Source organism: Oryctolagus cuniculus, chromosome 20 (assembly GCF_051225735.1).
Source record: "Oryctolagus cuniculus isolate XC-2025 breed Fujian yellow rabbit chromosome 20, ASM5122573v1, whole genome shotgun sequence".
Taxonomy (NCBI): Eukaryota; Metazoa; Chordata; class Mammalia; order Lagomorpha; family Leporidae; genus Oryctolagus; species Oryctolagus cuniculus.
The window spans coordinates 10254957-10282628 of NC_142886.1; the positions used below are offsets into that span (position 1 = coordinate 10254957).

Sequence of the window (27672 nt, forward strand, 5' to 3'; positions counted from 1 at the left end):
ATCCTCTTGGCTCTCTTCTTTCGCTGTGCAGGAACAACATAATTGACTATCTCAGTTACTCTATTATTATGGTATCAGAGGATGGGAAGGGTTGATAGCTTTTTAGATTGTTTTTTAAAAGAGCCAGGTTGAAAAAAAATAGTGTAAATAAAAGTGATATACAGACAGCTTAACTTATGAACATAAAGGAGGAAATTTTATTAGTTAAAAGCAATGGATTTAAAAATGTTAACAAAAAGTACTTCATGTAATAATTCCAGTTTACTAATGTACAGAAAATAATCACATTATAAAAATGCATGTATGTCATTTATAACTCATTACATTTGTAGTTAGTACAGTCAAAATTTAAGCCATTTTTTAAAAAGTGAGTCTAATTCCACCAATCAAAAGCTATTGTTGAGTCATTCCTGTATTGATCTGGCACCTTTAATTATTAGTAATATTCTCTTCTGTTTACTGCTTATTTTCAGAAATCTGCAGTTCTTTATGTCTCCTCGTGTTCCCAAAAGAGATTAACTGTAGTGTTTTTTAGACTCTTACTTCTCTAGACTTCTTTATTTATTTTAAAGCAGTTCAGTTCTTATGTATTTGAACTCTCTAGGGCTTCTCTTCTCCTTTATCCCCTCCTCTACACACTATCACATTGTAATGAATCTTCCTCTGAGTTTTGGTCTAATTATTAGAATGAATATTCAAGCTATCATACTACTTTATAGCTAGGATTTTTAAATGACAACTTCTGCATATACTATTAAGTATACTTCAAGTTATATCTTGTCTAACTTCTTACAGCATTTGAAGAAATAGGCATAAAAATACTAAGCATTTCTTGAAAATATGTAACATCTTAATATTGCACAATAAACATCATCATAATAAGGAACTGAGTACATAGTTAACAAAGGTAAAACTACAAATATATTCACAATAAAGAAATAACATGGCTACACGATTCATATGCTTGAGAAATGTGTGTATGTGCACGTAAGTATATGGAAAACATTTTGTACTTAGGTTACTAAGTCTCGCTGAAGACTTTTTCCATGAGTTTTAAAAACATGTTAACCATCATTTCATTCAATACTTATTTGAATTCTATTTTGAAATTTGAAAGCTGAGAAGCATGGCATTATACGTTAATACTGAGAATAAATGCTTAACAGAAATGAATTCTGCCATTTTATACTGTTAAGACGATGTGCCTGATTTATGAAAATCTAGCACTGCTGAAGTAATACTACTTCTGGTCTTCTTTCAAGTTAACACACTTAAAATGGAGCTTCATTAATACTAATAATCAAGTATGTCACTGATACATCAAGTGAGGGAGAAGAGTGTTATATTACAATGAGTAATAACCAGATCATCTTGTTCAAACATTGGTCTTAAAAATTTTTTCTGTGTACTCATTGTATTTTACTTATATCTCTAAACTGCAATCTTTGGATATAGCTTCTAAAACTGCCTAACTACATTCCATAATATATAAGCCATAATTCTGGTTAAGTTTAGAATTATATATGTTTATACAGATATATGATTCTCTCTTTATATTTACAGTAGCCTAGCAAGCCCTTCTATTTTAGAAGGGACGCTTGACGATAATTAGCATATAAAGTTTCATCTTAACATAGCTCTAACCACTGATGTCATAGAATCTTAGTGAATTTTCTTCAGCAGATTTTCCACGAGTATTAGGAGAGTCACCATGAATCGATTTTGTTACAGCAAAGTGATTCCCAAGTGATCTTTACTGAGTTTTCTTGGATCTTTGCAACTGGAACTTTTGGGGTTGATGGAGTTTGTCAGGAAGACACAAAGATGGTGCCACTTCAGATCTGATATTCCTGGGTCTGCACTTAAAGATTATCTGTTGAAGAGTGATTCTTCCCCATGTCCTCTCCAAATTCAGATCTCTCACTTCTCCAGAGGTTTAGAAGGCCCTATTTCACCACTGCCACACAGAAAAAGACAAAACTCAAGAAAAATAATATTACAAGTTGACTGCTCTACAAGATAAAACATTTTTAGCTCAGAATTTCTTGGCTTTTGGCACCAGGCCAGCATACTATTAACCAGATTGGGAACAAAAAGGTTAAGCCCTAGAATTTAAATGTATTTACTTCTCTAATGTAACTCATTGTACCTTTCAAATACAAGGTGTTCTTATTACTAAGGTAATTCTCCAGCTCTGGGGGGCACCTTTCATTTTTGTTTTTGCATGTTCTGAGCTACATCAGGTAGGGCACATAAATACGTAACATAAAAACAGACAGGTCAGATAGGTAGAGGATAGGAGGGGGAAGCAGTTGACATATATTTTCCTTCAAATAATTTTACAATGTCTTAACTTGTTGATGGCAAATCTCTGACTGAAACACAGATCTAACAAATTTCAGAGTTCAGGTTCTTTTTACAGAACGTCTTCAGCCATCACACTAACACTGCTTTCTTCAAGCCTTGCGTGTTGTATACTCTGCAGATGAAAATGAAGGGCAAATTCCAAAGCTGAAGGGTAGAATTCTATTTTCTGCAGCCATGTTTTGCCCTAATGGATCCCAAATTTAAGAAAGAAAAAGTCTCTTAAATTTTTTCCACATCAGGGAATGTAAACATTTGAAAGAAAAGATGGCTTGAATTATCTGGGTGCTGAAAATTACATTTCTGACATAAAATAAATTGAGCTCTGTTGATTCTGGTTGACATAAGCAATTGGTTTAAATAAAACAAACAAAATAGTAATTTTTAAAAGAAAGCTTAAGTAGGAGCTTATAGGATGTATACCTAATTCTATTCCTATCTCATGTAGTTAAAATCAGAGAATTATGCATATTTTCTCACTTAAAATCTCTTACAAATTTTAGTCATCCTGTGGCTCTAGACTTTCTTACGATTTCTAACTTAGTACCATGATGATTAGTACATCAATACATCCAATTCACAGCCACAAACTGAATTGCAATCTTCATAGCATCTTTTTATTGCCAGCATAAGAAGTTAATGAGAAATTAGTTTCCTGCCCCATAAATGACTGGTGGTGGATTTTGATAGAAATGAACAATTCTGTTACTAATGATTGACCTAGATGATTTGATTCTCCTGAATAAAACTGATGCTTTTTTACCCCTTGCTAGCATACAGATATGTAAATAGCTAAGTTTCCTCTGGTTTTAGTGAAGTCATATTTTCTTGAGTCTGACAGAAAGCAATGAAAGTAGGCCACTTAAAAGAACATACAGCCATTGTCTATGCAATCTCCCTTGCCACATTCTTCTATTCTCCCTTGCACATAACACTTGATGGTAACCAGATTAAAGTAGTTGGTTAAGCATAGTAGCATTGAACCTGTTGTTGAGAAATGAGGTAATAGATGCATAAAATTAAAATCACAGTGGGTTGGGAAAAGTTGTTTCACTTAAAGCACTGAATAACTTTTTTGTGAGTCTGCGCTAGGTTAGGGTGGTTATATAACCACCCTATCATTTCCTGAGCTTATTTCTCATTTCTTCTATGAGTGTGCCTGTCTTCATAAGTTTACCCTGAAAATCCACATTTTCATAAACTGAATTGTAAATGGAGTAGCCAATTTTTATTTTGAAGCAAACTCAGATTGCTCAATAATCAAATCAGCCACAGTATGGTGATTTGTTCATAGTTGGTTGTTTTGCTTACTGGCCAAAGAAATGATGAATTTCTTATCCCTATCTTCTGTAACCCAGGGGTGGGGCACCTTTTTTTCTGCCAAGGGCAATTTGCATATTTATAAGATCATTTGTGGGACATACAAATTACCAACTGTAACAGATTTTTTGAATTTCAAGCACTGCCTGTGGTTGCCTTGGCAAGTCCAGGCCAAATGATTTTGCCGGCCTTATATGGCCTTTGGGTGGGGCTTTCCCCACCTCTGGTTAAGCAAAAGGAAGCAAATGGTTGTCCTGTCATCTTGCTTTTTCTTGGGAATACTTATTTTGAAATGACTTGAATCCCTCGTCAGTCTCACAACCAAAAAAAAAAAATAAATAAATAAAAGGAAACAAAGATTGGTGGGATAGGTTAAAACACAAAAGACAGGAATGGGGAAAACCGAGAGGGGAAAAGTCAGACATAGAAATGTGGAAGTTGAATTCAAATTATTTTTGACTCATCTACTGCGGGTGGAGGGGGAGAAGGTTGACAATACCACTAACTGTTTTAAATGAAGGAAAATCAAAACATTTATCAGCATTAATATTTATTTATGAAACATCATTCTGAATGATCCATTCAAGTAAGTTTTGTCTTGCACTCATGTACTTTGGCGTCACTCAGCATGTTCATTAGGTACCCACTATCAGCAGCCACCTGACCAGGCACACAGCAGAAGAGGAGCAAGGAGCACAACCTGCTAGCTCTGTCACACGTGTTCCGAGGCTGAAAAGGCCCCTCTTCGTACTTCTTGGTAGGTGGAGTGTGTAGCTTAGATTCAGTAGGGAATGTAGAAGGCTCGGTCTAGTTCAAATCCCAGCCCTCGTATATACTTTGTGTGGCTTTAGGAAAAATCATCTAAGCTTCTGTCCCCTACCTGGGAAGTCAATATGATACTTACCTCAAAGGCTGTGAGGTCTGATCAAAAGTATGCATGTAAAGTATTAGCAGAACACAAGAGTGCTAAAGAAATGGATGCTGGGACCACGGAGCCCTAGCACGGGACCAGCGACAGGTTCCCAACATCAGATACTTGCCTCAGTGTCCTGGCGTTCTTCCTATCACCTTGGTTTATGGGCGGGATTCTAGAAGCCTATGTTCCCCCTGAGTCTTGTGGTACCCTGCAAGCCTAGAAATCCTCGAGGCTGGGCCCTAGAGCTGACTCGGTGAGAAGCATTTGTTACGAAGGAGATGGGGGCAGTGAAGCAAGTTGAGAAACTGATCAAAATAATTCAATGGTAAAAAAAAATTATTTTAACTCATAAAAACAGCTAAATTTAGGCATATCAAGATTTCTTTATTCTCAACTGAGTATACACATACATATTCAAGTTGTTTTTTCTTTTGGTTTTGATTTAGCTCTTTGTTAACAATGACGACTTTTATGTTTAATTTAAGTATTAACAACTGCTATACTAGGTCTTTGGGAGATTTCCCAGAGATCTATTAAATACAGAAGTTCTCTAACCAGTGATATAGGAGAATGAACAATCGCCCACCATTCTCTCTTCCCACTTTTTAGAATGCGACAGTTAGTATGTTGAGTGTTTAGACATATCCTTGGCCTGTTTGCAACAACTGCCACATTAGCGATTCTGTAATTATACTTGAATTATTTTAATCTAGTCAAATTATTTGAACCCCTAACTCACTTCAGCTGTAATTTTCAAATGTTTAATTTTTAATTTATATTCTGTTCATACTTTTAACTACAGTAAAACATGATTTTTCATGTCTATTACTTTTAATTAGTGTTCTGACTGCCCTGGCAAACTCTGTCCTTATTTTAATTCTTTTATTTTTATAACTAGCCCCTCTGGAATCCTGATTCTAATTTTCACCTGCACCCAAACTGTTAATTACTCTACACATGAAACATCTGCCACGTTCAATGTTACCCATGTGGGTCATTTCGCTATTTTTACTGTGAAAATAGGGGAGAAATTAAGAGCAATGAGACCTAACCCACTGTTGCCTTGGTTGTGCTTTATTAATCTGTGCAATTCTCAGACCAACTGACTTCAGAATTACAGAACCTCCAAGCTGCACATCACTGCTGGCAAGCTCATTACACACCCAGGATCTCTTGCCATTCAGAACCAAGGAGCCTCGAAGCACCAGGGTCTATTTGTGAGGCAGAGAGGGACAAGATCCCTGTCCATCTATCTAGTTTTTCATTTTTAGTTTTGGAGCCCACACACGTTAAGTTCCAAAGGCAGGAGAAGCAGCCTGGATTCATTGCCATCACATCCCAGAGGGCAAGAAGCAACAGGGGCGGGAAATACTGCTCTGTAGCTGCACCCCAGGAGAGGTGTGAGGAACTGGGCAGGAGACCTGCGACATGTCTTTCATTCCCCCTAATTCACAAGGCCAGTATCCTTCCAGCGACTTAAAGGAAAACTGACACATGCAACACAGAGAAGCCTGTGCTGCCCCATAGCCAGTTCCAGAACAAAAAGGACTATCTTGTACGATAGGGAACTGGGAGAACGCATGACGAGGTGCGGCTCTGTGAAAATACAAACATTCCAGTCACGTGAGATGAGATTAAGTTTAATGTTGACATGTTTTCTCGCTAACGGCTGGCTGCTAGCACATGTCAGATAACCAAGTTGAACGCCCCCTTAACTGTGTAGATGACCCCTTCTTCCAAGCCCTGTTCTGCACTGGCAGGAAAACCACTGCGCCGAACTTTGATCAAGCTCATGGAAAAAAGTGATTCCCCTCCCAGAATTATATCCACTAAGATAATACAGAGTTTGGAAAACTGGTTTATCTCACCTATTTATACTGCTCTCAGAATGGTCTCCAGCAGTCACGTATACATGTACACCACGTAGCAAGTTGCAGCTCAGACTCAATCACTAGATGAACTACTGTATCCAAGACTAAGGCAAACTCCTTTTCCTGCTGTCACCTACGTGGCTTTAAAAACAAAACCCCTGGCTGCTTCTTGTGTATCTCTTTGTATATCTCCCCCTTCTCTACCTACCATTATTTTGTTTTAATTCTGCGCTGGCTCCCCTGCTTTTCCTATCCTTAACACTTCAACATGTAAACCCTCAAACCTCTGAGCTCTGCGTTCTAATATTTTCCGTTAAATCAGTATGAGCCAGTGTCTTGCAATTCTCTTGGCAACTTCTTCTTTTATGTAAATTGTATACGAAAATGATTATTGTATACGAAAATCTTAAAAATTTGATGTCAACAAAAAGGACAATGCTATTAGATTACTGTTCATAATCACAGAATTATATTTTAAAATACACAAGTTAATTAAAATCCCTTTCATTACGAGAAGGGTATCGTCACATTGCAGGTCATTCCCATCAAAAGGCATTCTAGTCAACAGACGTGTTTATTGGTGGGTCAGCTATGCCAGTGTTTTAATCCACATGTACCTGATATAGGCCCTAAAGTTGGCAACAACAATAGTACTTTAGCTGAAAAATGATAACCTGTTTCCATTTATATGCTCTGTGATTATATTATGGTCCTCAAATTTTGTAATCCTTTCCAGAAAAAAAAAAAAACATGGTGATAAACTGCAATTTGCTGTAACACATTTTCCCCAAATGTTGGATAGTATAAGACACAAGACATTTTTGTGCACTCTACTTTTATAGAACAACCAGATTTATAATTTCTTTATTTTATTAGATTTATTAATATACATGGCGGCTTTCTCAAATCTCAAAGTTCCAAAAGTATGTAATTTTAAAGGTGAAAAATCATTTTTCTTTAGATGTCATATTCCTAGAGAGCTATTAAAGTCTATTTATAAACAAAAAATAATTGATAAACTAACACACTTTAGAAATCGGAATATTTTAAATTAAAATATTTTTAGTGAATACAAGATATGTCTTTTTAATTAACTATCATAGTTAAATTTAACATCACAAAACAAAATGGCTTATCCCCACTAATCTCTCAAGAGGGGGAAAGTCATTGGGATTTACACTTAATATAAGTTTTAAATCTGATTATTAAATGATAATATTTTATCAATTATAGGAAATATTCATTTATAGGAACTTCCTCAGGTCCATTCATCTTTTTAGGCCAAGTTTGAGCCCATGTCAACCTTAAAGGTTAGATTCAGTGCACCTAACTTGCCCAATGAGCTTGTCAATTTAAGAATATGAATTTCACTGATAATGAGGGAAAATAAAAAGTAGCCAACTCATTGTTTGACCAAAACCAAAACAACAAAAGAAAACTAAAGGCAATTAGGATAGTTTCAAAAAACTAATTTCTTTAAATTTTTTTTAATTTAAATAGGAAGGGCCAATGGTGTTGGGTTTAAAATTTCACAGGATAACCTTAAAAAAATAAAATAAAAATAGTGAAGTAATGACCTTATGGATTTAAAAAAAAAAAAAACCTAAAGTTCAATAGTCACCAAAGGGGTACCAACCAGTAATCTACATTTAAAAGTAACTGTAATCATAGCTATGAAAAACTAAAAAACAAAGAATCTAGTAAGAAACAATGAAAATGATAAACATTTAACACCTAACATGTAGATACTTAAGGTCCTAAACAAAAATTTTAAAGGTAAAAGGGCCTTGAAAAATTTTCCCAACAATTCATCTTAAATTGATTTCTAAATAGCTCATATCCTTTGCTTTGGTGTGTTTTGTCTGCTACCCACTAAAACATTAGTACAGTAGAAAATCACTTAGGTTCTTTTCAAATGCTTGGCATTATAATGGGATCTCATATCTTTCCTCAAATTAAATTTGGCTCCACATATTCCACATGTGTACAGATGAACATCCATGTGCTGCTCCAGCTGCTCATTACTCGGGAATATCTGAAAGCACACCTGGCATATCGTCTCACCCGCAGACAAATGGGAAATCATATGGCGCACATGGTCATGTTTTCTGAAGTTGCCTTGATCACAAATGGAACAGACATACCTGGCCATGCCCTTGTGCATATCATTGTGCAGTCGCAACTGACGCTCCCTTAAAAACTGCTTTCCACAAGTCTGACAGACAAACTGTTTCTCCTTAGTATGCACCGTGTAGTGTTCTCTCAGGTGACAGCGCTGGTAGAACCCTTTCCCGCACAGGTTACAGAAATGCTTCCGTCTGTGGTCTCTCTCGTTCTCCTCCAGGATGGCACTCTTAAACATCTCTTGGTCTAGGCAGCCGGACATATGCTCGACCACCAGGTTCTCAGTCTCGAAACGCTGGCCGCAGTTCGGGCAGCGGAAGGGGCAGGCGGAGTGCTTGAACAACTGCTTCTTCTGGATGCTGTTTATCTGGCAGTGCGCGTCCCTGAAGTCGTCCAGCATGTCCACGAACATGTCCCTGATCTCGGCCTGCTCGTCGGCGTGCTCCTCCAGGTCCATCTTCTCCTCGGGGTTCCCGAGCCCGTTCATCGTCAGATCCTGCGGCTCCCCGCACCTCTGCGCGTGCTCCTGCAGCTGGCGCCCCTTGACCAGGATCTGCCCGCACTTCCCGCACGCGCAGATGTTCTCGATGTGCTTGGCGAGGTAGTGCGAGGACAGGTCCTCCTCGGTGATGGTGAGCCCGCACAGCTCGCAGGCGGCGTGCTCGGCGTCCTCGGGCGCGGGGCTGCCGCCGGGAGGGGCCCGCAGGGCCTCCAGGACGCCGCGCTCGTCCGCGCTCAGCGCCATGCGGGGCTTCAGGGGCTTGCGGCCGCTGCGCTTGACGCCGACGTCCTCCTCCACGTAGTACCTGTAGAACGGCTCCTCGGGCTCGTCCTCCAGCTCGTCGTTGTCCGTGGACTCGTTGCAGTCCTTCTCGGCCACCTTGATGATGTGGAAGTCCTTCAGCTCGGCGGCCGGCACGTCCTCCGGCTCCATCTTGACGACCACGCGCTTGCGCTCGGCCGCGCGGCCGCGCTCCTCGGCCGCCGCCTCCGGCTCCGCCGCGCCGGCCTTCCTGCCGCCGGGCGCCGAGGCCGCGTCCTCGGCGGCCTGGCCCGCGTCCCCTCTGTATTTGTCTGCCTGCGCGGAGCAGCTCTTGGAAGGCTCCTTCTCGCCGCACTCGGCCTTCACGCCGGCGTCTTTGCCGTCGCGGATGTCCACTATCCTGTGGTAGGACCTGGGGTTCTGGTACGAGTGCCTGTTGGTGCAGGTCAGCACGTGCTCGTCCAGCAGCTTCTCACAGCTGAACCCGAAGCCGCAGCTGTCGCAGGTGAAGCTCCGCCCGAAGCGCCGCGACACGCGTTCCTTCGGCGTGGACAGTTTGGACACGGAGCTCTTCTTGCACACGTCGAACAGGGGCTCGGGAAAGCCGCCCAGCGGCAAGGCCTCCTCGTCCGGCTCTCTGCCGTGCGGGGTGTTCACCGTGGAGCTCGGCTCGGCACACCACCTGCTGGCTTCGCTGCCGCCCCTCGCCACGGTGTCCTCGTACATCCTGACCCCGAATATCATCTTGCTGTTCTGCTTGCTGGACGCGGAGGACGAACACTTGGAACTAGAGCAGTCCGCGTCCTGTATGTCTTCCAGGCAGTCGGGCACGTTGTACAGCTGCAGGTAGTTCATGGCCACCTTAAACTGCTCGAAACTGGAGGGCGCGGTCATAATCTTCCCTAAATACATGAACTGCAGGATGAGGTCGAAGCACTCGGCGCTGATCTTCATGTTGCTGAGGTTCAGCTGGGCGGTGCTGTGCTGATGGTTCATGAAGAACATCCTGAAGTAGGAGCTGCAGGCGGCCAGGACAGCTTTGTGAGCCTGGAAGTAGATGTCGTCGATGGCGATGCAGCAGTCGCAGAGAAAGCCCCACTCTCTCTGGTTGTTCAGCTGCTGCAGGACGTAGCTGCTGTGGCTGGGCTTCGCCATCTTCTAGGAATCACAGACCTGGGAGAGACAACAACGCTCACGTCAGAGAAGCAGCCGAACACACACAGCGCTGCCGCGATGCTGTGCTGCGGACACTGCTAGTACAAGGTACGAACAGCTTTCCCTTCTGACGGAAACGTAGCAAGAGTCAGTGACGTGTGCCTGGGGCAGTCTTAAACCTGCAAGATTCTCAGACATTTATTCGGAATTCTCTCATTGAACAAAGGCTTCAAAAGTAAAAACCAACATTTTGGTTTCATTTTGCCCCGAGGGAGAAAATATATATACTAAATTTGAAAGGAAAAAAAACCACCCCCACATTAATTTAAAAGTACTAGAAGGATATAAGCAATGAAAACACATAAAATAGCAACTTAAATGGAAAGTAATTAGATCATACAGTAGCAAAAACTTGTTAGAAGATTGGTATTAACAAACTATTGCTCATTTTCTAAGTGTTATAAGGGCTTGGCTTTTAGGTTAAGAGTCTATCTTTTAGATATAGATGTTGAAGTAATTATAGATGAAATGATGTATCTAAGATATGCTTCCAAATAAATGGAGATGTGAGGGCTATAGATGATACAAGATTGGCCATGTGCTGATAACTACTGAACCTTAAAAGTAAGTATAAATCCTATTTTTTGTAGCCTGAAATTGCTAACAGAAAAAAAAAAAACCTATTTTAAAAGTCTTACTAGAACATGTGGAAATATAACCAAATAGGCTTGATGATTTTCTCTTTAATTATTGGGAAGAGCAGTAATTCTATAGAGTAAGACTATGTCTTTTATTGTCCAGCATGTACTTTAGGGTGTAAAACAGCAGTGGATCTATTTGGGAAGTATCTAAACTTGACTATACATTTTCCTTATATTTTCTTCATTGTTAAAAAAAAAAAAAAGTGTACAGGCCAGCGCCGCGGCTCACTAGGCTAATCCTCCACCTGCGGCGCCGGCACACAGGGTTCTAGTCCCGGCTGGGGCGCCAGATTCTGTCCCTGTTGCTCCTCTTCCAGTCCAGCTCTCTGCTGTGGTCTGGGAGGGCAGTGGAGGATGGCCCAAGTGCTTGGGCCCTGTACCCGCGTGGGAGACCAGGAGGAAGCACCTCGCTCCTGCCTTCAGATCTGCACAGCGCACCAGTAGTGGCCATATAGGGGGTGAACCAACGGAAGTAAGACCTTTCTCTAACTCTGCCTGTCAAAAAAAAAAAAAAAAAAAAAAAAGTGTACAAAAGTGACCCATGCTCACTGCAAAGAATTTAACCGAAGTGTGTAGGATGAAAACATTCCTTGGGCTGCATGCCTTTTCCCAGAAGTAACCCCGCCAAACACAATGGATTATTTACCTTCAGATCTACGTAGATGCACACACACAGGGTGCTATGGTTTGAGAAACATCTGGTTCCCGAACTCGTGTTTAAACCCCAAAGTCACAATAAGTGAACGGCTGTAAGGGTAAAAACTCAACCCAATCATGGTATTTGGGGAGTAGGCCTGGGCGGGGGGGTGGTCCTTAGGTCACCGCATACCCTCAGGCAGTTCTGCAGGAGGGTTTGTTACAGAAGCCGAGCAGGGTCCAGCACAGCCAGCTTCCCCGCTCTCCTCCCCCCTGCTCTGCTGCTGCCATGGGCCGCCCTCACCAGAGGGTACTCCATCCTGGACTCAGCCCTCTGGAACCCCGTCAAGCTGCCTTCACTGCAGGATGGAACCTAACACACACAGCCTCCTGGGGACCTCTGTGCCAGGCACAGGTATAGTTTTGCCTTCGTTAGGTTTTTTAACCTAAATGCTTTCACACCACACATTTCTACAACCAGCCTTCTTCACGGCACAACATCAGTGGATCTCTTTAGTAGTTTTTACATAAGGAGGTTGACTTTAGATAAAAGAGAAAAATACTAAAATCACTACAAGTCTTATATATTACCTTACAAAGCTAAAGTAAGATCCAGTTTCAACCTCACAGTTTAATCTGTATACATAAAGTGGCAGAATCTTTTTACTAAAAAACAAGTTCCTGTGCATATTTTACTGAACTTAAAAAGAACATTTAACAAGCTGTTCAGAGAAATACAAGATGTTCACTCTATAGTCCCCAAACTCTTCAAATCTCTGCAGTAATAATTAAGAGAGTAAGTTGATTTGCTTCTGTTTTTTTTAAGATTTATTTATTTGAAAGGCAGCTCTGTGCACACGTGGCCATCTGTATGTAGGTGCATGGTGAACAGGATTCCTTGCTGTTCCGGTACTGTCAGCTACAGAGGTTTGAAATATTGTGCCTACTTGAAACGCTGGATCTGATGGTTGCAGTTTTTGAAAGGCAGCACATTTCGTCTCGTTACCCTCATTTTACACCCAATTGGGTGCAACAGCCAGAGCTGGGCCGATACAATGCCAGGAGCCAGGAGTTTCATCCAATTCACCCATGGGAGTGCAGGAGCCCAAGGACTTGGGCCATCTTCCATTGCCTTCCCAGGCCACAGCAGACAGCTGGATCGGAAGTGGAGCAGCCAGGACTGGAAGTGGGCACCCATATAGGATTCCGGCATGGCAGGCAGTGGCTTCACCTGCTACACCACAACACCGGCCCCTCTTACAGTTTTCTGTCTGTTCCTCTCAGGTCAAATATGGATCACATACCCCTTTCCTCCATTACTCACAGGCACAGGTGCCTCCTCCTTCCCCAGTTCCCTATCTAGGGATAGAGAATTCCATAGGCAGGGATGTGAGGCTTGTAAAATGAGGGTAACGAGACGAGACGTGCTGCCTTTCAAAAACTGCAACCATCAGATCCAGCGTTTCAAGTAGGCACAATATTTCAAACCTCTGTAGCTGACAGTACGGAACAGCAAGGAATCCTGTTCACCATGCACCTACATACAGATGGCCACGTGTGCACAGAGCTGCTTGGCCCTGTGTAATTTCTAATTTGAACGCCTGATAGTAAGGCAGTTGTTAAGTAAACTAAGGTAAATCTACTTCCTGTAATTCACTTTAAAATCCACTGGCCCTTCAAAAATATATTTATGAGTGAAGACTATAGGAGAGAAGAAATGTTCAGGATAGACAAATAACACAGGACACAAAGTTATGTTACAATTGGAACTATAGAAACAAGTCCAAATACCCCCACCAATATAGCCTTATTTCAAAGTTGAAAAAAAAGAAAAAAGTTGACCTGAGCCCATTTCAAGTGGGATGAGGTTTCTAGGTCTATAGTCATATCCGTAGGACTAAAGATCTTTAATGAATAAGAGAGAAAAGGCAGAATGAAAACTATTATCTCTAGGAAAAGCTCTCTAGGCACAGGAGCCATTCAGTGGTATTCAGAGGGCTGTCACGCATGTTGGACAGGAGTGAACTGCGACTGCGCGTAAGGGCACAGGCCTTGGATCGCACAACCTGGGGTTCGAACTTGGCTTTGCCACTTTTTGTTTGTGTGTGTGGCACCTTGCGTAACCTTGCTGACCTTCAGTGTCCCGAACCGTCAAAGAGGGATAACAACGCCTCAGATACAAACAGGAGGCTTCACGGAGGCAATGTGTACAACATACGGTGCCTGGTATGGAGTCGCAAACGAAAGCAGCAGTGGCTGTCCTCGCTGCTTAGTGCGTAACTGGATGACCTTGAGGTTTCCTTCCAAGTAGTGTCTGCTAGAAGGCCAGCAGTTAACTTGTAAAAACTTTCAGGTATTAAGTAGTCCATTTTTGAAATAGTGACACAAATAAAAGTTCCCAAACCCTGTCTTAACTAAGTGAAAAGCAGTTTGATGGTCAGCAACCACAATTATTACAACGGCACAGAAGACCAGAATGACACATGCACCTGTAGCTATAGTCACTACTCAATTAAATCAGTGAAGATGTATACAGTCTGTGTTTTAGTGTAACCAGAACACTAAGATGTAGCGCAGAGGAAAAGAATTCTGGGTCAGATCAACCTGGGTAGGAATCCCATTGCCTCTACAAGAGGGGTCTTCCAAAAGTTCATGGAAAATGTGCACTATGAAAAAACTGTGGGGCTGGTGCTATGGCATAGCAGGTAAAGTCACCACCTGCAGTGCTGGCATCTTATATGGGTGCCGGTTCGAGTCCCAGCTGCTCCACTTCCGATCCAGCACTCTGCTATGGCCTAGGAAAGCAGTGGGAGATGGCCCAAGTCCTTGGGTCCCTGTACCCGCATAGGAGACCCGGAAGAAGCTCCTGGCTGCGGATCGGCTCAGCTCCGGCCATTGCAGCCAACAGGGGAGTGAACCAGCAGATGGAAGACCTCTCTCTCTGCCTCTCCTCTCTCTCTGCCTCTCCTCTCTCTCTGCAACTTTGACTTTCAAATTTAAAAAAAGAAAAAAAACGCATGGATTTCAGAGGATTTCTGCACCAAAATAAATTTATCTCCTCATTCCATCTTCCCATGCACCTTCTGCGGTGCCCTCCTGTGTCTGTCTGTCTGTCCTCCTACCTTCCACTCACAGAGCTGGGAGCTAAACAGCGCTGCGTCTATCAGTGTCAGCCCTCCAGCTTCCAGGCTGACATGCACCTGTAGTTTAAGCATCGTTACACAAACACCGCATTCATTTTACTAGCATTCAAATAAATAAGTAAATCTTTAAAAAATCATCTTTGCTTTAAAAATTTTTATGATGCATTCACTTTCATTAATAGTTTCATTCAAATCCAAAAGAAGTTTTCCAAAAACCTTTAGTGAACTTTGTTAAAGCTTATAGAAAATTTTAATAAAATTGCTTCTATTTCAGATGTTCCTGCCTTTTTTATTATCCTAAGATTTATTTATTTATTTGAAAGGCAGAGTTAGAGAGAGGAGTGAGAGAGAGAGAGAGAATCTTCCTCTCTGGGCTTTTGGATGAGGTCAGTTTCCCTGAGGCTTTGGTTCACTCCCCAAATGGCTGCAACAACCAGGGCTGGCCGGGCTGGGCCAGGCTGAAGCCAGGAGCCAGAAGCTTCTTCCAGATTTCCCACATGGGTGCAAGGGCCCAAGGACTTGGGCCATCCTCTACTGCTTTCTCAGGTGCATGAGCAGGGAGCTGGATCAGAAGTGGAGCAGCAGAACTTGAAACACTGCCTATATGGGATGCTGGCGCTGCAGGCCATGGCTTTAACCTGCAGCACCACAGCGCCAGCCCATTCCTATTTTTATGACTGAAATCGCCAATAGCATTTGTATTCTTCGCTACATCACTGGCAGAAGACGTCTACCTTCTCCACGTAGAAGTCAAGGGCAGGGGCCGAGAGAACTTTCAAATGCGATTCAAGGGACTTAACGGCTTTTGGATGAGGTCAGTTTCCCTGAGGCTAGGACACCCAGTGTGCAGTGCTCAGCAAGAATAAAGAACTAGGTGATCCAAAAAGTTTTACACTGGATTTTAAGATTTTGGTTACTGGCTCATCTCAGGTCAGAAACAGTCACCGAGCACATTAGGCATATTGTGTGATTTGGAGAGTCAGACTTTTAGAGCTTGGCGAGATCCAGTCCAGCATCCTTATTTCTCAGAAGGCAGAGACCTAGGCCTGATAAGCAGTGTACCAGGGTACAGTTACCTGTAGTCAAGCGGGTACGATACCTGCAAAACAAGGACTCCTGACCCCTATAAAGCACTTCCCTGGCCTTCTGCACAGCACACTCAACAAGGACTGGGCTTGGATCCTTAACATAAGGTCTGCTGGCCAGGGGACATCGCGCAAGTGACAGTCCCCTTCTGAACTCTGCATCTGTAATGTGGTTTTACCTCTAAGTGTCCAGCTAGTCTCAGTCAATACACACGTTCCCTAAGGGATACTGGAAGCTATTCCAGTAAATTTCTCCCTGCTGTAGTTAGGTTTCAGAAATACTCTTCCTCCATTGCTAAACCTCTTAAATTGGAAATAACAGCTTTGCTGGAACTTTCTTTTGCTCCAGCCTCAGTCAAATGGTAACTTAAAGGTCTATAAATATAAAGCATTTAAAGTGAAGAAACAACTTGAAGGACTTTTGAGGTGACTCCTCCTGTGGGGGAGAGGATCCTCCTCTAACTGTGTCTAGATTCGCTTCATCAATGAATCACACTCCCAGTTCAGCACCTCAGGCTCTGGACTACCAGGAACTCCCTCTGGATCTCAGGGGAGATTTAGATATATACACTCATTTTTTTGTTCCTAGTTCTTACATGAGTGAAAATTTGAGGATTATAGACTTATAAAAATTTTATGTATCTATCTGAAAGGCAGAGTGACAGAGAGGTCTTCCATCCTCTGGTTCACTCCCCAAATGGCTGCAACAGCCAAAGCTGTGCCAGTTTGAAGCCAGGAGCCAGGAGCTTCTTCTGGGTCGGTACAGGGGCTCAAGTACTTGAGCCATCTTCCACTGCTTTCCCAGGCACATTAGCAGGGAGCTGGATCAGAAGTGGAGCAGCCAGGACTTGAACTGGTGCCCATATGGGATGCCGGCATCACAGGCGCCAGTGCTGGCCCCAGACTGTCCTTTTTAAAAGCCTGAAAAGTACTGGATGCTAACAGTGTCCCTAATACTAGAAAAAGCTTTGAGGTAGAAGTGGAGAGGGATGGTGGACCACAGAGCCAACTGCAGGTAAGGGATTTAATTTGAAACCTTGGGGCTGGCATCCTGGTGCATTGGGTGAAGCTGCTACCTGCAACACTGGCATCCCGTATCAGCACTGGATGGACTTCCGGTCTCCTGGCTTCGGCCTGGCCCAGACCCAGCTGTTGAGGCCATTTGGGGAGTGAACCATGGGATGGACGAGCAATCTCCTCCCTGCCCCAAAACTCTGCCTTTTAAATAAACAAAATAAATCTTTAAAAAAAATTTTTGAAACCAAGAAATGAGAACAATTCAGTTTTATATCGAATAAACTGCAGCAAGAGTTTAGAAGAAAAGCATGAATTATAGCAGAATCACTATTTTAAAAGTCACACCAGTGATTTTAGGAGTGAAGTCTTAATGAATAAGAGAAAAACAGAAAGCAAGGAGGAAGGTATCTGTGTAAGTGTACCTGGCGAGGAATACGTGCCACTTGGCTAGAAATGCATTGGAAGGAAAGGTTGACGCATTTCTTTGTAGATGGAGGTTTATGAAGGTAGGATAAATGACAACTATAACACAATAATTCAAGTAGTTAACGTTTGCTTAGCCTAACTATCGCCAGGTTCTATTCTAGGTGGATGTATAGGGAGACATACACACTAGGTGTGCTTGTGCTACATAACACACCTCTCTAACAAACCCCACAAAGGAGGTACTATAATAAGATTAATTTTCCAGACTAAACACAGGTCTACCGTGTTCTAGGTGGGTGCTTCAAAGTTCATGGAGGGGCAGGCATTCCGCCTGGTCTGAAATGCCCACATCCCACATCCCAGGGCCCGGGTGTGATTCCCAGCTCCAGCCTCCTGCCAATGCAAACCCTGGGAGGCAGCCGAGGGCTCGGGAACTGGGTTCCTGCTGTCCCATGGGAAGCCTAGTCTGTGTTCCCAGCTCCTGGCTCCAGCCCCGGCCTGGCCCCAGATGTTGCATGCTTCTGGGGAGTAAACTAGTAGATAGGAGCTCTTTTCTGTCTCTCAAAAAATAATTTAAAAACTTTTTTAAGTTCACGGAAAAATGTAATTAAAAGTTAATTTCAGTGCAAAACACTTTGAAATCTATGCATAGTTTTTTAATAATATGTACTTCCTTCAAACTTACTGAAGACCCCTCATATACACTTCCTAAGGCTATAAAGAGAGGAATTCTAGAGATTAGAACACAAACAGCATGACCCTGGAGCCCAAATTCATGGCTTGAAGATTTTGTCACCTATAACAATGTCACACTGGCAAAATTCTTTCTTAGTATACTAATTTCCAGGGCACACAGTCCAACCTCTAAATGGATTAAATTATTCCATTTTCTCTTTAAAAGGCCCAGGCTTAATCAGTTGTAGAAGTTCCTAAAGACAAAAGTTTTATTTGAAGGCACTTAAATGATGGGCATGCTCAGGGCTAGCAAATTTTATTCACTATTTTAAAAAAACAAGGCATTCTGGCTTGTTACTGGACTCCAGATACAGTACCTGGTATAGGACATTCTGAAATGATACCTGGGGTACGTGCCAAAGCTGTGTTTTTATTTGGAACCTGCAGCACACATTCCCATAGGAACAATGCCATGAATGGCTCAGGGTCATGTTCACACCCCAGCGTCTCCTAAAACCATAATGTAGCTGTATGTCAGCCGAACAATGCTGCAGTATGCCTTGTATCAGCAGCACTGTCCAGCAGCGCCTACTCCACTGAGCCCTCAAGGCTGAATGGCCTTTGTGCTCCTTGTGCCTAGCACATTCTTCCCACAGAGCTGGCACTTAATACATGCTTGGTAAACGAAAGAATTTAAAAAACAGCCCAGGAAGCAGTCTCTGCTCTCTCGGAATACCAGCTCTACCGCTTCTTTGGTCACAAGGAAAGGTCTGTACCTAGAAAGGCCTATGATTTTCATCCACAGAAATTAGGATTATCATAATCCTTATAGGATTCTTGTATAAATTAGAGATGACAAGTGTTTGCCTTTTTAATCCGTGCACAGTATAATTTTTAAGAGGATTAATGCCATCATTGCCAACAGTGTTGATAGAATTTTCACGAAATGACCAAGTTCAACCCATTGCTTTATGGAGGAGGAGGCACACTGAGGCACGCAGTCTGCAGGGATAAAACCTTGGTCTCAATCCTGGTCGAGGGCTCTTCCCATCATTCTAACTGCAGCCCCCACGTATGCCTGTTTTCTCCTCTGCACCAATTATGTTTTGCTGAAATACAGGAGCTGTTCAAATCTGCAAGGGTTGCCTGCACTTAGACAAAAAGCCCTCAAACTGCTAATGCTTTCGGAAACTGCAGCTGGTTGGTATTTTTCTGCACCTTTGCTTGTCAAGCCAACAAGCTGTCACTTCTAAAAGGTGTGTTCAGCTCCTGGCTGCCCGCCGCTTCAGTGAAACTCAATGTTCATAATTTAGCTTCCAGTGAGGACCTGGGGAAGGGTTCCATGAGTTATAGTTCCAACTCCTGAGCTTTGCTGATCCACAATCAGACTGCTTTCTTCATTTGCTTCATGTCAAGGCACAGGACAGCTGCGATGGCCAATCAAGTAACTTGTGAGTGAGTGAGGTGTTCTGTAGTTCAGCTGCATTATGGGTTTAAGAGTTGAATTTGTCCACCCAGAAAGCAAGGAGGGACACAGTGGTTTCTGGAATATTCCTCCCTGGCTTCAGGAGTGAAGAAGAAATGTGGTATCTACAATTTAATCCACGCAGTCTTAAAATTTTTCATCCCTCTCTCAAGAGGCAGCGTAGCATCTTCCCGCCACCAGAGGGCACAGTCGAAACAGAAGGCTCCGGCAAGCCACAGGCAGCTTCATCAGGAAGGCAGGCCACAGGCAGCTTCATCAGGAAGTCCCTTTCTGCACGTGGCATTCACAGCGAGTTCCTCTTGCAGAACTTCTACCTACCTCGAGTACTCACTCTGCAGACTCAGGCTTTGTGTGGCCCGCCTCACCCTGCCCGTCTCCTGTCTCAGCAGCCACCCTCAGTAGTCCCAGGCTGCTTGAGAGTCACCTTGAGCAGAATTCTCCCTCACAATGGACTTCCAAGTCTCGCCCATTTCCCCACTCGGTAATTCTCAAATCTGTCTGTCCCATCTCCACCTCGCTGGTCCTCTATTGTAACAGAGGTGCCGAGGACCTGAGGTGCTACCACGGGCCCCTTGCTGGTCTCCCAAATCCATCCTTGCTCTCAGACGATCCGTGAAGAACAAAACCAGGCCACGCCGTTCTGCTGTGGTTCCCCTGGCGCACCTTCAGACTCAAGTGTGAGCTCTTCCTGGTGAGGCACACCAGGCCCTCCCTGCCCACCACCTGCTCTGTGCTGGGCTGCTTCCTGCTTTAACCTCATGTTCTACCAGCATGAAACTGCCTGCCACCCCACAGACACTTCACACATTTCTTAGCGCCAGTCTTACTCATGCTGACTGGGTCTTCTCTCTGAACCTCCCACGTATCATTTAAGAAATTAGTTTATCACCTCCTCCTGAAAGCTTTCTTTAACACCTTCCTCTTAGGTCTTGGTATTACTTTGTCCTTACCACACTTGACTTTAGGTACCACAACAGCAGCACGAAGTAGGCATTCAAGCACAGGCTAACCTGACTCTCTCGGTTCCGGTCCTGGCCCTGCCACTTACTAGGTGCATGTGACTTAGAGTAGGCCTCTTCAATTCCTGCATCTCAGACGGGTGGGAAATCCTTCCTGGTTGTAGCGATTGCGCGGCAGTGTCCTGTGACTGACCAGGTGCTAAGAACTGGCTACGGGGGCCAGCATCGTGGTGCGGCCAGTTATGCTGCCGACTTCGACACCACCATCCCACACCTGAGCAACAGTTCCAGTCTGGGCTGCTGCACTTCCGACCCAGCTCCTAGCTAATGCACCTGGGAAAGCAGCAGAAGGTGCCCCAAGTACCTCAGTCCCTGCCACCCAAGTGCAGTTGGAGACCCAAACGGAGTTCCCGGCTCCTGGCTTTGGCCTGTCCCAGAGCCCTGGCCTCTGTGGTCATTCGGAGAGTGAACCAGTGGATGGAAGCTTTCTCTCCTCTCTGTAACTCTGCCTTTCAAATAAATCAATAAAATCTCAAAACACACACACACACACACACACACACAAAGGAATGAAAGACGTTGGCTATTACAGTGACCTGTGTGGTAGTCTCCCCCACCAGGATGCGAGCCACCTGAAGGCACGGATTTTGGCTGCTGGTTTCTGGAACATGCTAGGTATTCAGTAAGTGCTCCTGAAGGAATAACAGGAGGCAGCTCCACGACGACAGGAGAGATGACCCAATTCCCTTCTCTCCGGAGCTCCTACACATTTTTAAAACACTGTACCGTTTCCAACTCTGGGGCTTCAATTATTTTGTTTACTTCTAACCCAAATCCTGAAAACATCACGCCTCTGATTATAATTCAGTAAAATTAAACCAATAGAGTATCATAAAAAGTGTTCATTCTAAGAAGCGTAATACAACTTCATTTTTAAGCCTTACGTCTATTTAAGATTTAAGATTCCTTGGCTGGTGCTGTGGCTCACTAGGCTAATCCTCCGCCTGTGGCGCCGGCACCCTGGGTTCTAGTCCCGGTTGGGGTGCCAGTTCTGTCCTGGTTGCTCCTCTTCCAGTCCAGCTCTCTGCTGTGGCCCGGGAAGGCAGTGGAGGATGGCCCAAGTGCTTGGGCCCTGCATTGGCATGCGAAGCCAGGAGGAAGCACCTGGCTCCTGGCTTCGGATCAGCTCTGCTCCAGGCTTTGTGGCCATTTGGGGAGTGAACCAGCGGATGGACAATCTCTCTGTGCCTCTCAAATAAATAAATAAATATCTTTAAAAAAAAAGATTCTCCTTAATCCCAAATCACCTAGCACACACAAAAAAAGCCTTTCTGATTTCACACATGGTATTATTTCCTTTGCTTATAGGCTCTAACTAGAGTGACAAATAATGTCTCAAACTGGGAGGCTGCATGTATCACCACACTCAAGGTATTAAGTATTTGGCATCCCTGCCTTATTCTAAGCTCAGAGCTTGTCTTATTAAGGCAATCCTTGGGCTTCCATTTATCTATCTATCTATCTATTTAAAGTGTAGAGTTACAAAGAGATATCTCCCATCCTTTGGTTCACTCCCCAAAAGGCTGCAATGGCCAGAACTTCTTCGAGGTCTCCCACAGATACAGGGGCCCAAGGACTTGGGCCATCTTCTACTGCTTTTCCAGGAGCATTAGGGAGCTGGACTGGAAGTGGAGCAGCAACTGGGGCTCGAACTGGTGCCCATATAGGATGCCAGCAGGCAGGAGACAGTTTTACTCACTATGCCCAACTCCAGGGCTCCTAATAGTTGCCTGACATATAGTTGGTTTTTAATGAATCTTTGAATGAATGAATGAAGTAACTTTTATTTTGCTTATTAATTTTTTGCTTATTTCAATCCCAGCAACTTTTATATAGTGGTTGAAAATGCACAAAGTAGGGGCCAGTACTGTGGCATAGTGGGTAAAGCCGCCACCTGCAGTGCCGGCATCACATATGGACACCGGTTCGAGTCTCAGCTGCTCCACTTCCCATCCAGCTCTCTGCTATGGCTTGGGAAGGCAGTAAAAGATGGCCTAAGGCCTTGGACCCCTGCACCCATGTGGGAGATCCTGAAGAAGCTCCTGGCTTTGGATCAGCGCAGCTCCGGCCGTTGCAGCCAATTGGAGACTGAACCAGCGGATGGAAGACCTTTCTCTCTCTCTGGCCTCTCCTTCTCTCTCTGTGTAACTCTAACTTTCAAGCAAATAAAAAAAGAAAAGAAAACGTACAGAGTATTTCCCCATACATTATGCAGCCCACTCAAACCACTGTGAGATGGGTATTACCCTCATTTTACGATAAAAGGAACACGCTCAGGCTCACTGGTTAGTTCAGCCCAAACTGCTCATCTTGTGAGCAGCAGCCACAACTCAAGCCTCTGACTCCTGATTCATAGCGCTAAGTTTCAGTGTTGTAAAGCAGACAGTTCTCTTTCTGGGCATGACTAGTAACTGAAGTGCCCCCTCTGGACTATTTTAAGCCTTCCAGGGCCACCTTTTTTTTTTTTTTTTTTTCATGAATCTAGATGCTGGCGTCATTCTCTTATCGTCCTGTCTCGCAGGCACAATGTCTGGCCACTTCCCCATCTCTGCTTTCATTTGCTGACTTTCACTGGCCACCAGAGCACGCCTTCCCTGAAGTCCCGATTTAGGGACTGGTGTTGTGGTGCAGCAGGTTAAGCTTCGCGTGAGACGTCAGCATCTCACATGGGTGCTTGTTGGGACCCCGCTGCTCCACTTCCGATCCAGCTCCCTGCTAATGCGTCTGGAAAGGCAGCGGTGGATGGCCCTAGTGCTTAGGCCCCTGCCACCTACGTGAGAGAAGAGGTTCCGGGGTCCTGGCTTCGAATCCGCCCAGCTCCAGCCATTGTGGCCATATGGGGAGTGAACTAGCAGATGGAAACTCTCTCTGTCTCCCCCTCTCTCTGTAATTCTGCCTTTCAAATAAATTTTAAAAAATAATTTTTTGGGGCCAGCGCCGTGGCTCACTAGGCTAATCCTCCACCTAGCGGTGCCAGCACACCAGGTTCTAGTCCCGGTCGGGGCGCCGGATTCTGTCCTGGTTGCCCCTCTTCCAGGCCAGCTCTCTGCTGTGGCCTGGGAGTGCAGTGGAGGATGGCCCAAGTGCTTGGGCCCTGCACCCCATGGGAGACCAGGAGAAGCACCTGGTTCCTGACTCGGATCAGCGTGGTGCGCCAGCCACAGCGTGCCGGCCGTGGCGGCCATTGGAGGGTGAACCAACGGCAAAAGGAAGACCTTTCTCTCTATCTCTCTCTCTCTCACTGTCCACTCTGCCTGTCAAAAAAAATTTTTTTTAAAGTAGAGATGGAGCACTTCACTCACATAGACAACTAACAGGAACTCTGGTTGCTAATTGAATTCTTTAATTTTCAAGTTTTGTTTTCCAAACAATTTTAATTTGAAAACATTAAAAAACTACCCGCCCAATACCCTCAGACAATCAAGGGTGTGACTATTTTGAGGCTTAGGTTTTTGATCACCAAGGTCTCCACAGTTCACCCTTTCTGAATACACTAAACGAAGGAGTAAGTGATTCTGTACTTTGACTAAGGTCTTTTGAGTTAATAAATGACTATGCATTTAGAAGCCAAAATCGAAGTATACTCAGAAATCTACCTTAAATGTATGCCAAGATGCCAATGATGAGTGGCATTCAGGAAGTCCCTTTCGCCCCTCCTCAACATCAGTCCTTGCCTTGCCACATCTGGGACAGCACAGCCACTGACCCACCCCCACCCCCCCCTTGTTTCTTCTAACGTCCTGTCCATGAAGTTCAGCATGCAATCTCTGGTCACAGAGCAGCACTGGGTAACTTGGCAGTGGCCTTCACGGCCAGTATAACCAGGACTTCCTTCCGAACTGTAATATTACAGCACTCTCTACACATGGGAGGGTTTGGCTCTGTCTGAATGAGTCTAGTGGGTGTACATCCATCGGAGGCTGGAATTCAACATTAACTAGCCCACCAGACTACCGTAAGTTCTCTACCAGGGCGCACCTAAAATAGTACCTGTTATATTTAAATTCTCCTGTTACTTCATCACAGAATTTCAGATCAGCCCAATGTAAAACACCCCCTTTTCCCCTTCCCTGGTAATTCTTGCCCTCAGCGAACAGAGAACACGAGCCCTGAACCACAACACACCAGCCCTGGGCAGGCCTTAGGCACACACAGCAACACGGCTGTGAGCAAACTCTGCCTTCTCTCAAGTTCAACAAGGAATTCACTGTTCGCAGTGATTATCCCAGAGAGAGTGGGAGTCAAAAGGACTTTCATTTTTATATGTAATGTACTTCAGTATAGGTTGAATCTTTACAAAGTGCCTGAAGTTTATAAGATATCTCCGTTTTAAGAAAAAGGACATAACTTTTAATTGTTTCCCAAAGCATACAATAATGCAATTTCACTATAAGAGCGACCAGCACAAGATGAAAAGTACCAGGAGGAAACTTCTATAAAGACCAAAGTGACCAAACATTTCTCAAATAAACCTCCTGGTGTGTGTGGGGGGGGGGGCAACATATTGTAGCTAAAAATTAAAAATCTACGGAAATTCCCCCGCATTTATATCCCGAATGATTTCCTCCCCTTTGGGCCAGGTTAACAGCAAAGGCTTAGCCGGCCAGGGAAGCACAGGCCTGCACGCAGGTGCTCCTCCACCCCTGCACAGCAGAAAGGGAAATGGTTTTGTGAACGCGCACAGAGACTCTTAAAAAAACAGGCCGGGGGGGGGGGGACCGCGTCTTCTCCAGAGCCTGGCAGAAGGGGAGACGCAGGAAACCCTGCAGAAACCGAACAGCGTTCAAGCGCAATCAGAACACAAGGTCACGAGTAAGTGGCTGTGCTGCGCTCACGCCCGCTGCGCTCCCAGTCCCGTCTCTCTTGACAGTGCAGGCCATCCTGCTCCGTTCTCCGACAGCAATGACAACGTGGTCCCACGGGGAAAGCCGGCTGTGGCCCCAGCTCCTGCTGCAGGCTGCGCTGCCCGCGCGCCCCCGGCCACGCGTCTCTCAGGACGAAGCCTCCCGCTAGCTCCCAAAGGCATTCACGCTGTCAAGACCCGGCCAAGGGCCTCAAAGGACAAGCTTGAAGCTCTGAGCACGTGACAGCCAGCCTCACCTTTTCCTGTCTCAATTCTCATTTTCTCCCGACCAGACCCATTTGCAATGACACAACTTTAGAGAATCAACGGAAGATGCTTTTCTCCGCTTCTCCCTCCCTCTCTGCCTTTCAAATCAATAAAATGAACCTTAAAAAAAAAGTTTCATAGACTTGAGTTCTCCCGTTTCAAAGACGACCGCGATCGCGTTTGAAGTTGGTCCCCAGCACCGCCATCCCTCACCCAATCCGCTTCAAAGCGCCAGAAGCTGCCGGAGTCCAAGTTACCTCGGAGAGCTCGCTCGGACCGCTCCTCGGGCGTGAGCGTCCCGGGGGGGACTGCTCCAGTGCGGAGCCTGCCACGCGGGAAGCCCCCTCGGCGACCCCGGCCCGCTCCGGCGCCCACGAGCCATCGCCGCCTCTGCCCCGCAGGCTGCCCGCCCGCGAACGGGCGGCCGGGGTCGGAGCCGTGCCTGCGCGCACCGCGCCCGGGCCCCGCACAACTTCGCGGCGAGCGCCCACCGCGGGAGCGCTCCGGGCACACAACCCCAGACCTACCCACTTCTACGGAACAAGCAGCATGTGTTGCCGGCGCGAGGGGGTGGGAAAAGCGCGCAGCAAGAATCCGCCGCCTCCTCCCTCGGAGCGCGCCCGAGTCGGCGGCCGCGGCCTCCGGGACGCTTCCCCTCCCACCCGCCCGGGAGCCGCAGCTGGGAGTTGAGAAGCGGGCTCCGGGCACGTCAATCACCCGCGCCCTCCCGCCTCCCGTCTACACCTCCCCTCCCCCCCCTCCAAAAAACACAGGCGCAGGGGAGAGAAGGTAACTAATTTGGGAACCACGTCTCCACCGGGGGGCTTCGCCCTCCGACCCCAGAGGCGGCGCGCCCGCAGCCCCCGCCGCAGGCCCGGCAGCCGCCCGCCGCCCGGCGTTCCTCCCCGCGCGTCCGGCTCCCCCGCACCGGCCGCCCCGCACTCCGGCCCCGGCCCCGCGCGGCCCGGGCCAAAGTTGCGCAAATAGCCCCACCGCTGGCAAATACTCACCGGCCGCAGCGGGAACCGGGGCTGCGGAGGTTTTAGGGAGTTTAAGGCAGATCGGCCGCGGGGAAAGGCGGGCGGAGGCCGCGGGCCGCGGGCTGTAGTGGCGGCGACGCGCGGCGCTCGGGCTGGCTGCGCGGAGACTCCGGCGCTGCCAGGGGCTGTGCTGCAACAAAGGACTTCCGCTGCCGCACAGCCGCGCCCGCCGCACCGCACTGAGCCGGCCCCGCTTACGCGGCGACTCCGGGTCTGCCCACCAGCTCGCTGCGGCGTCCGCCAGGCCTTCCCCTCCCTCCCGCCCGCCCACCCACTCCGCCGCCGGCTGCTAGGGGCACCCGCGGTCGCCTGTTTGCTGCAACAAGTTTCTGCGTCGGGCTCCGGGGAGGCTGGCACGACCCGCACCGCGGCGCGGCCCGGCCACCCGCGCGCCCCTCTTCCCGAGGGCAGGGCTCGGGACCTCCTCCTCCTGTTTGCACAGCTGGCCGGGCCCGGGCTCCTCCCGACTCGCGAGGGCGGGATGCTGCGGCCCCCGCGCCCGTCCAGACGTCAGAGCCCGGCTCCGCAGCGCCCGGAGGCCGGGGGCGTCCCGGGGGCGCCGGTCCCCGCGCCCCGGGCTGGCCGCGCGGGGGGCCCGCGCCCGCCCCCGGCCCTGCCTGAGTCACTCCCCTGCCGTGCCCCGCCCGGGCTCCCGCGGCCAGGCCGCCCCGGCCCCGCGCCCTCACCCCTGTCGCGCGGCGGACACGCGGGCGCATCCTCCCCCACCCCGACCCCGAGCTGACGGGTGCCCGTGCTTTTTGCACACCCTGGGGAAAGTCCCCGGGTCACGCGGTTGTGTGTGTGGGGGGCGGCCGTGACGC

General features: G+C 46.2%; 1 protein-coding gene across 8 annotated transcripts; it reads right to left on the bottom strand.

The window, feature by feature from the left end:
• Positions 1-169: 169 nt before the first annotated feature.
• Positions 170-27665, bottom strand: ZBTB1 (zinc finger and BTB domain containing 1). 8 transcript variants are annotated; one of them, XM_070065045.2, is made up of 3 exons: positions 26822-27103; positions 8616-10531; positions 170-1957 (listed from the first exon to the last, which is right to left on the bottom strand). In XM_070065045.2, exons 2-3 carry the CDS (start codon positions 10511-10513, stop codon positions 1921-1923), a joined length of 1935 nt encoding a protein of 644 aa, XP_069921146.2. In that variant the 5' UTR covers positions 10514-10531; positions 26822-27103; the 3' UTR covers positions 170-1920. The 8 variants fall into 8 exon arrangements, with proteins under 8 accessions (XP_069921146.2, XP_069921145.2, XP_089178961.1 ...); XM_070065044.2 differs by lacking the exons at positions 170-1957; positions 26822-27103 and adding an exon at positions 27538-27665 and having other exon boundaries at positions 4964-10531; XM_089322835.1 differs by lacking the exons at positions 170-1957; positions 26822-27103 and adding an exon at positions 27618-27640 and having other exon boundaries at positions 4964-10531.
• Between the last annotated feature and the right edge of the window lie 7 nt (positions 27666-27672).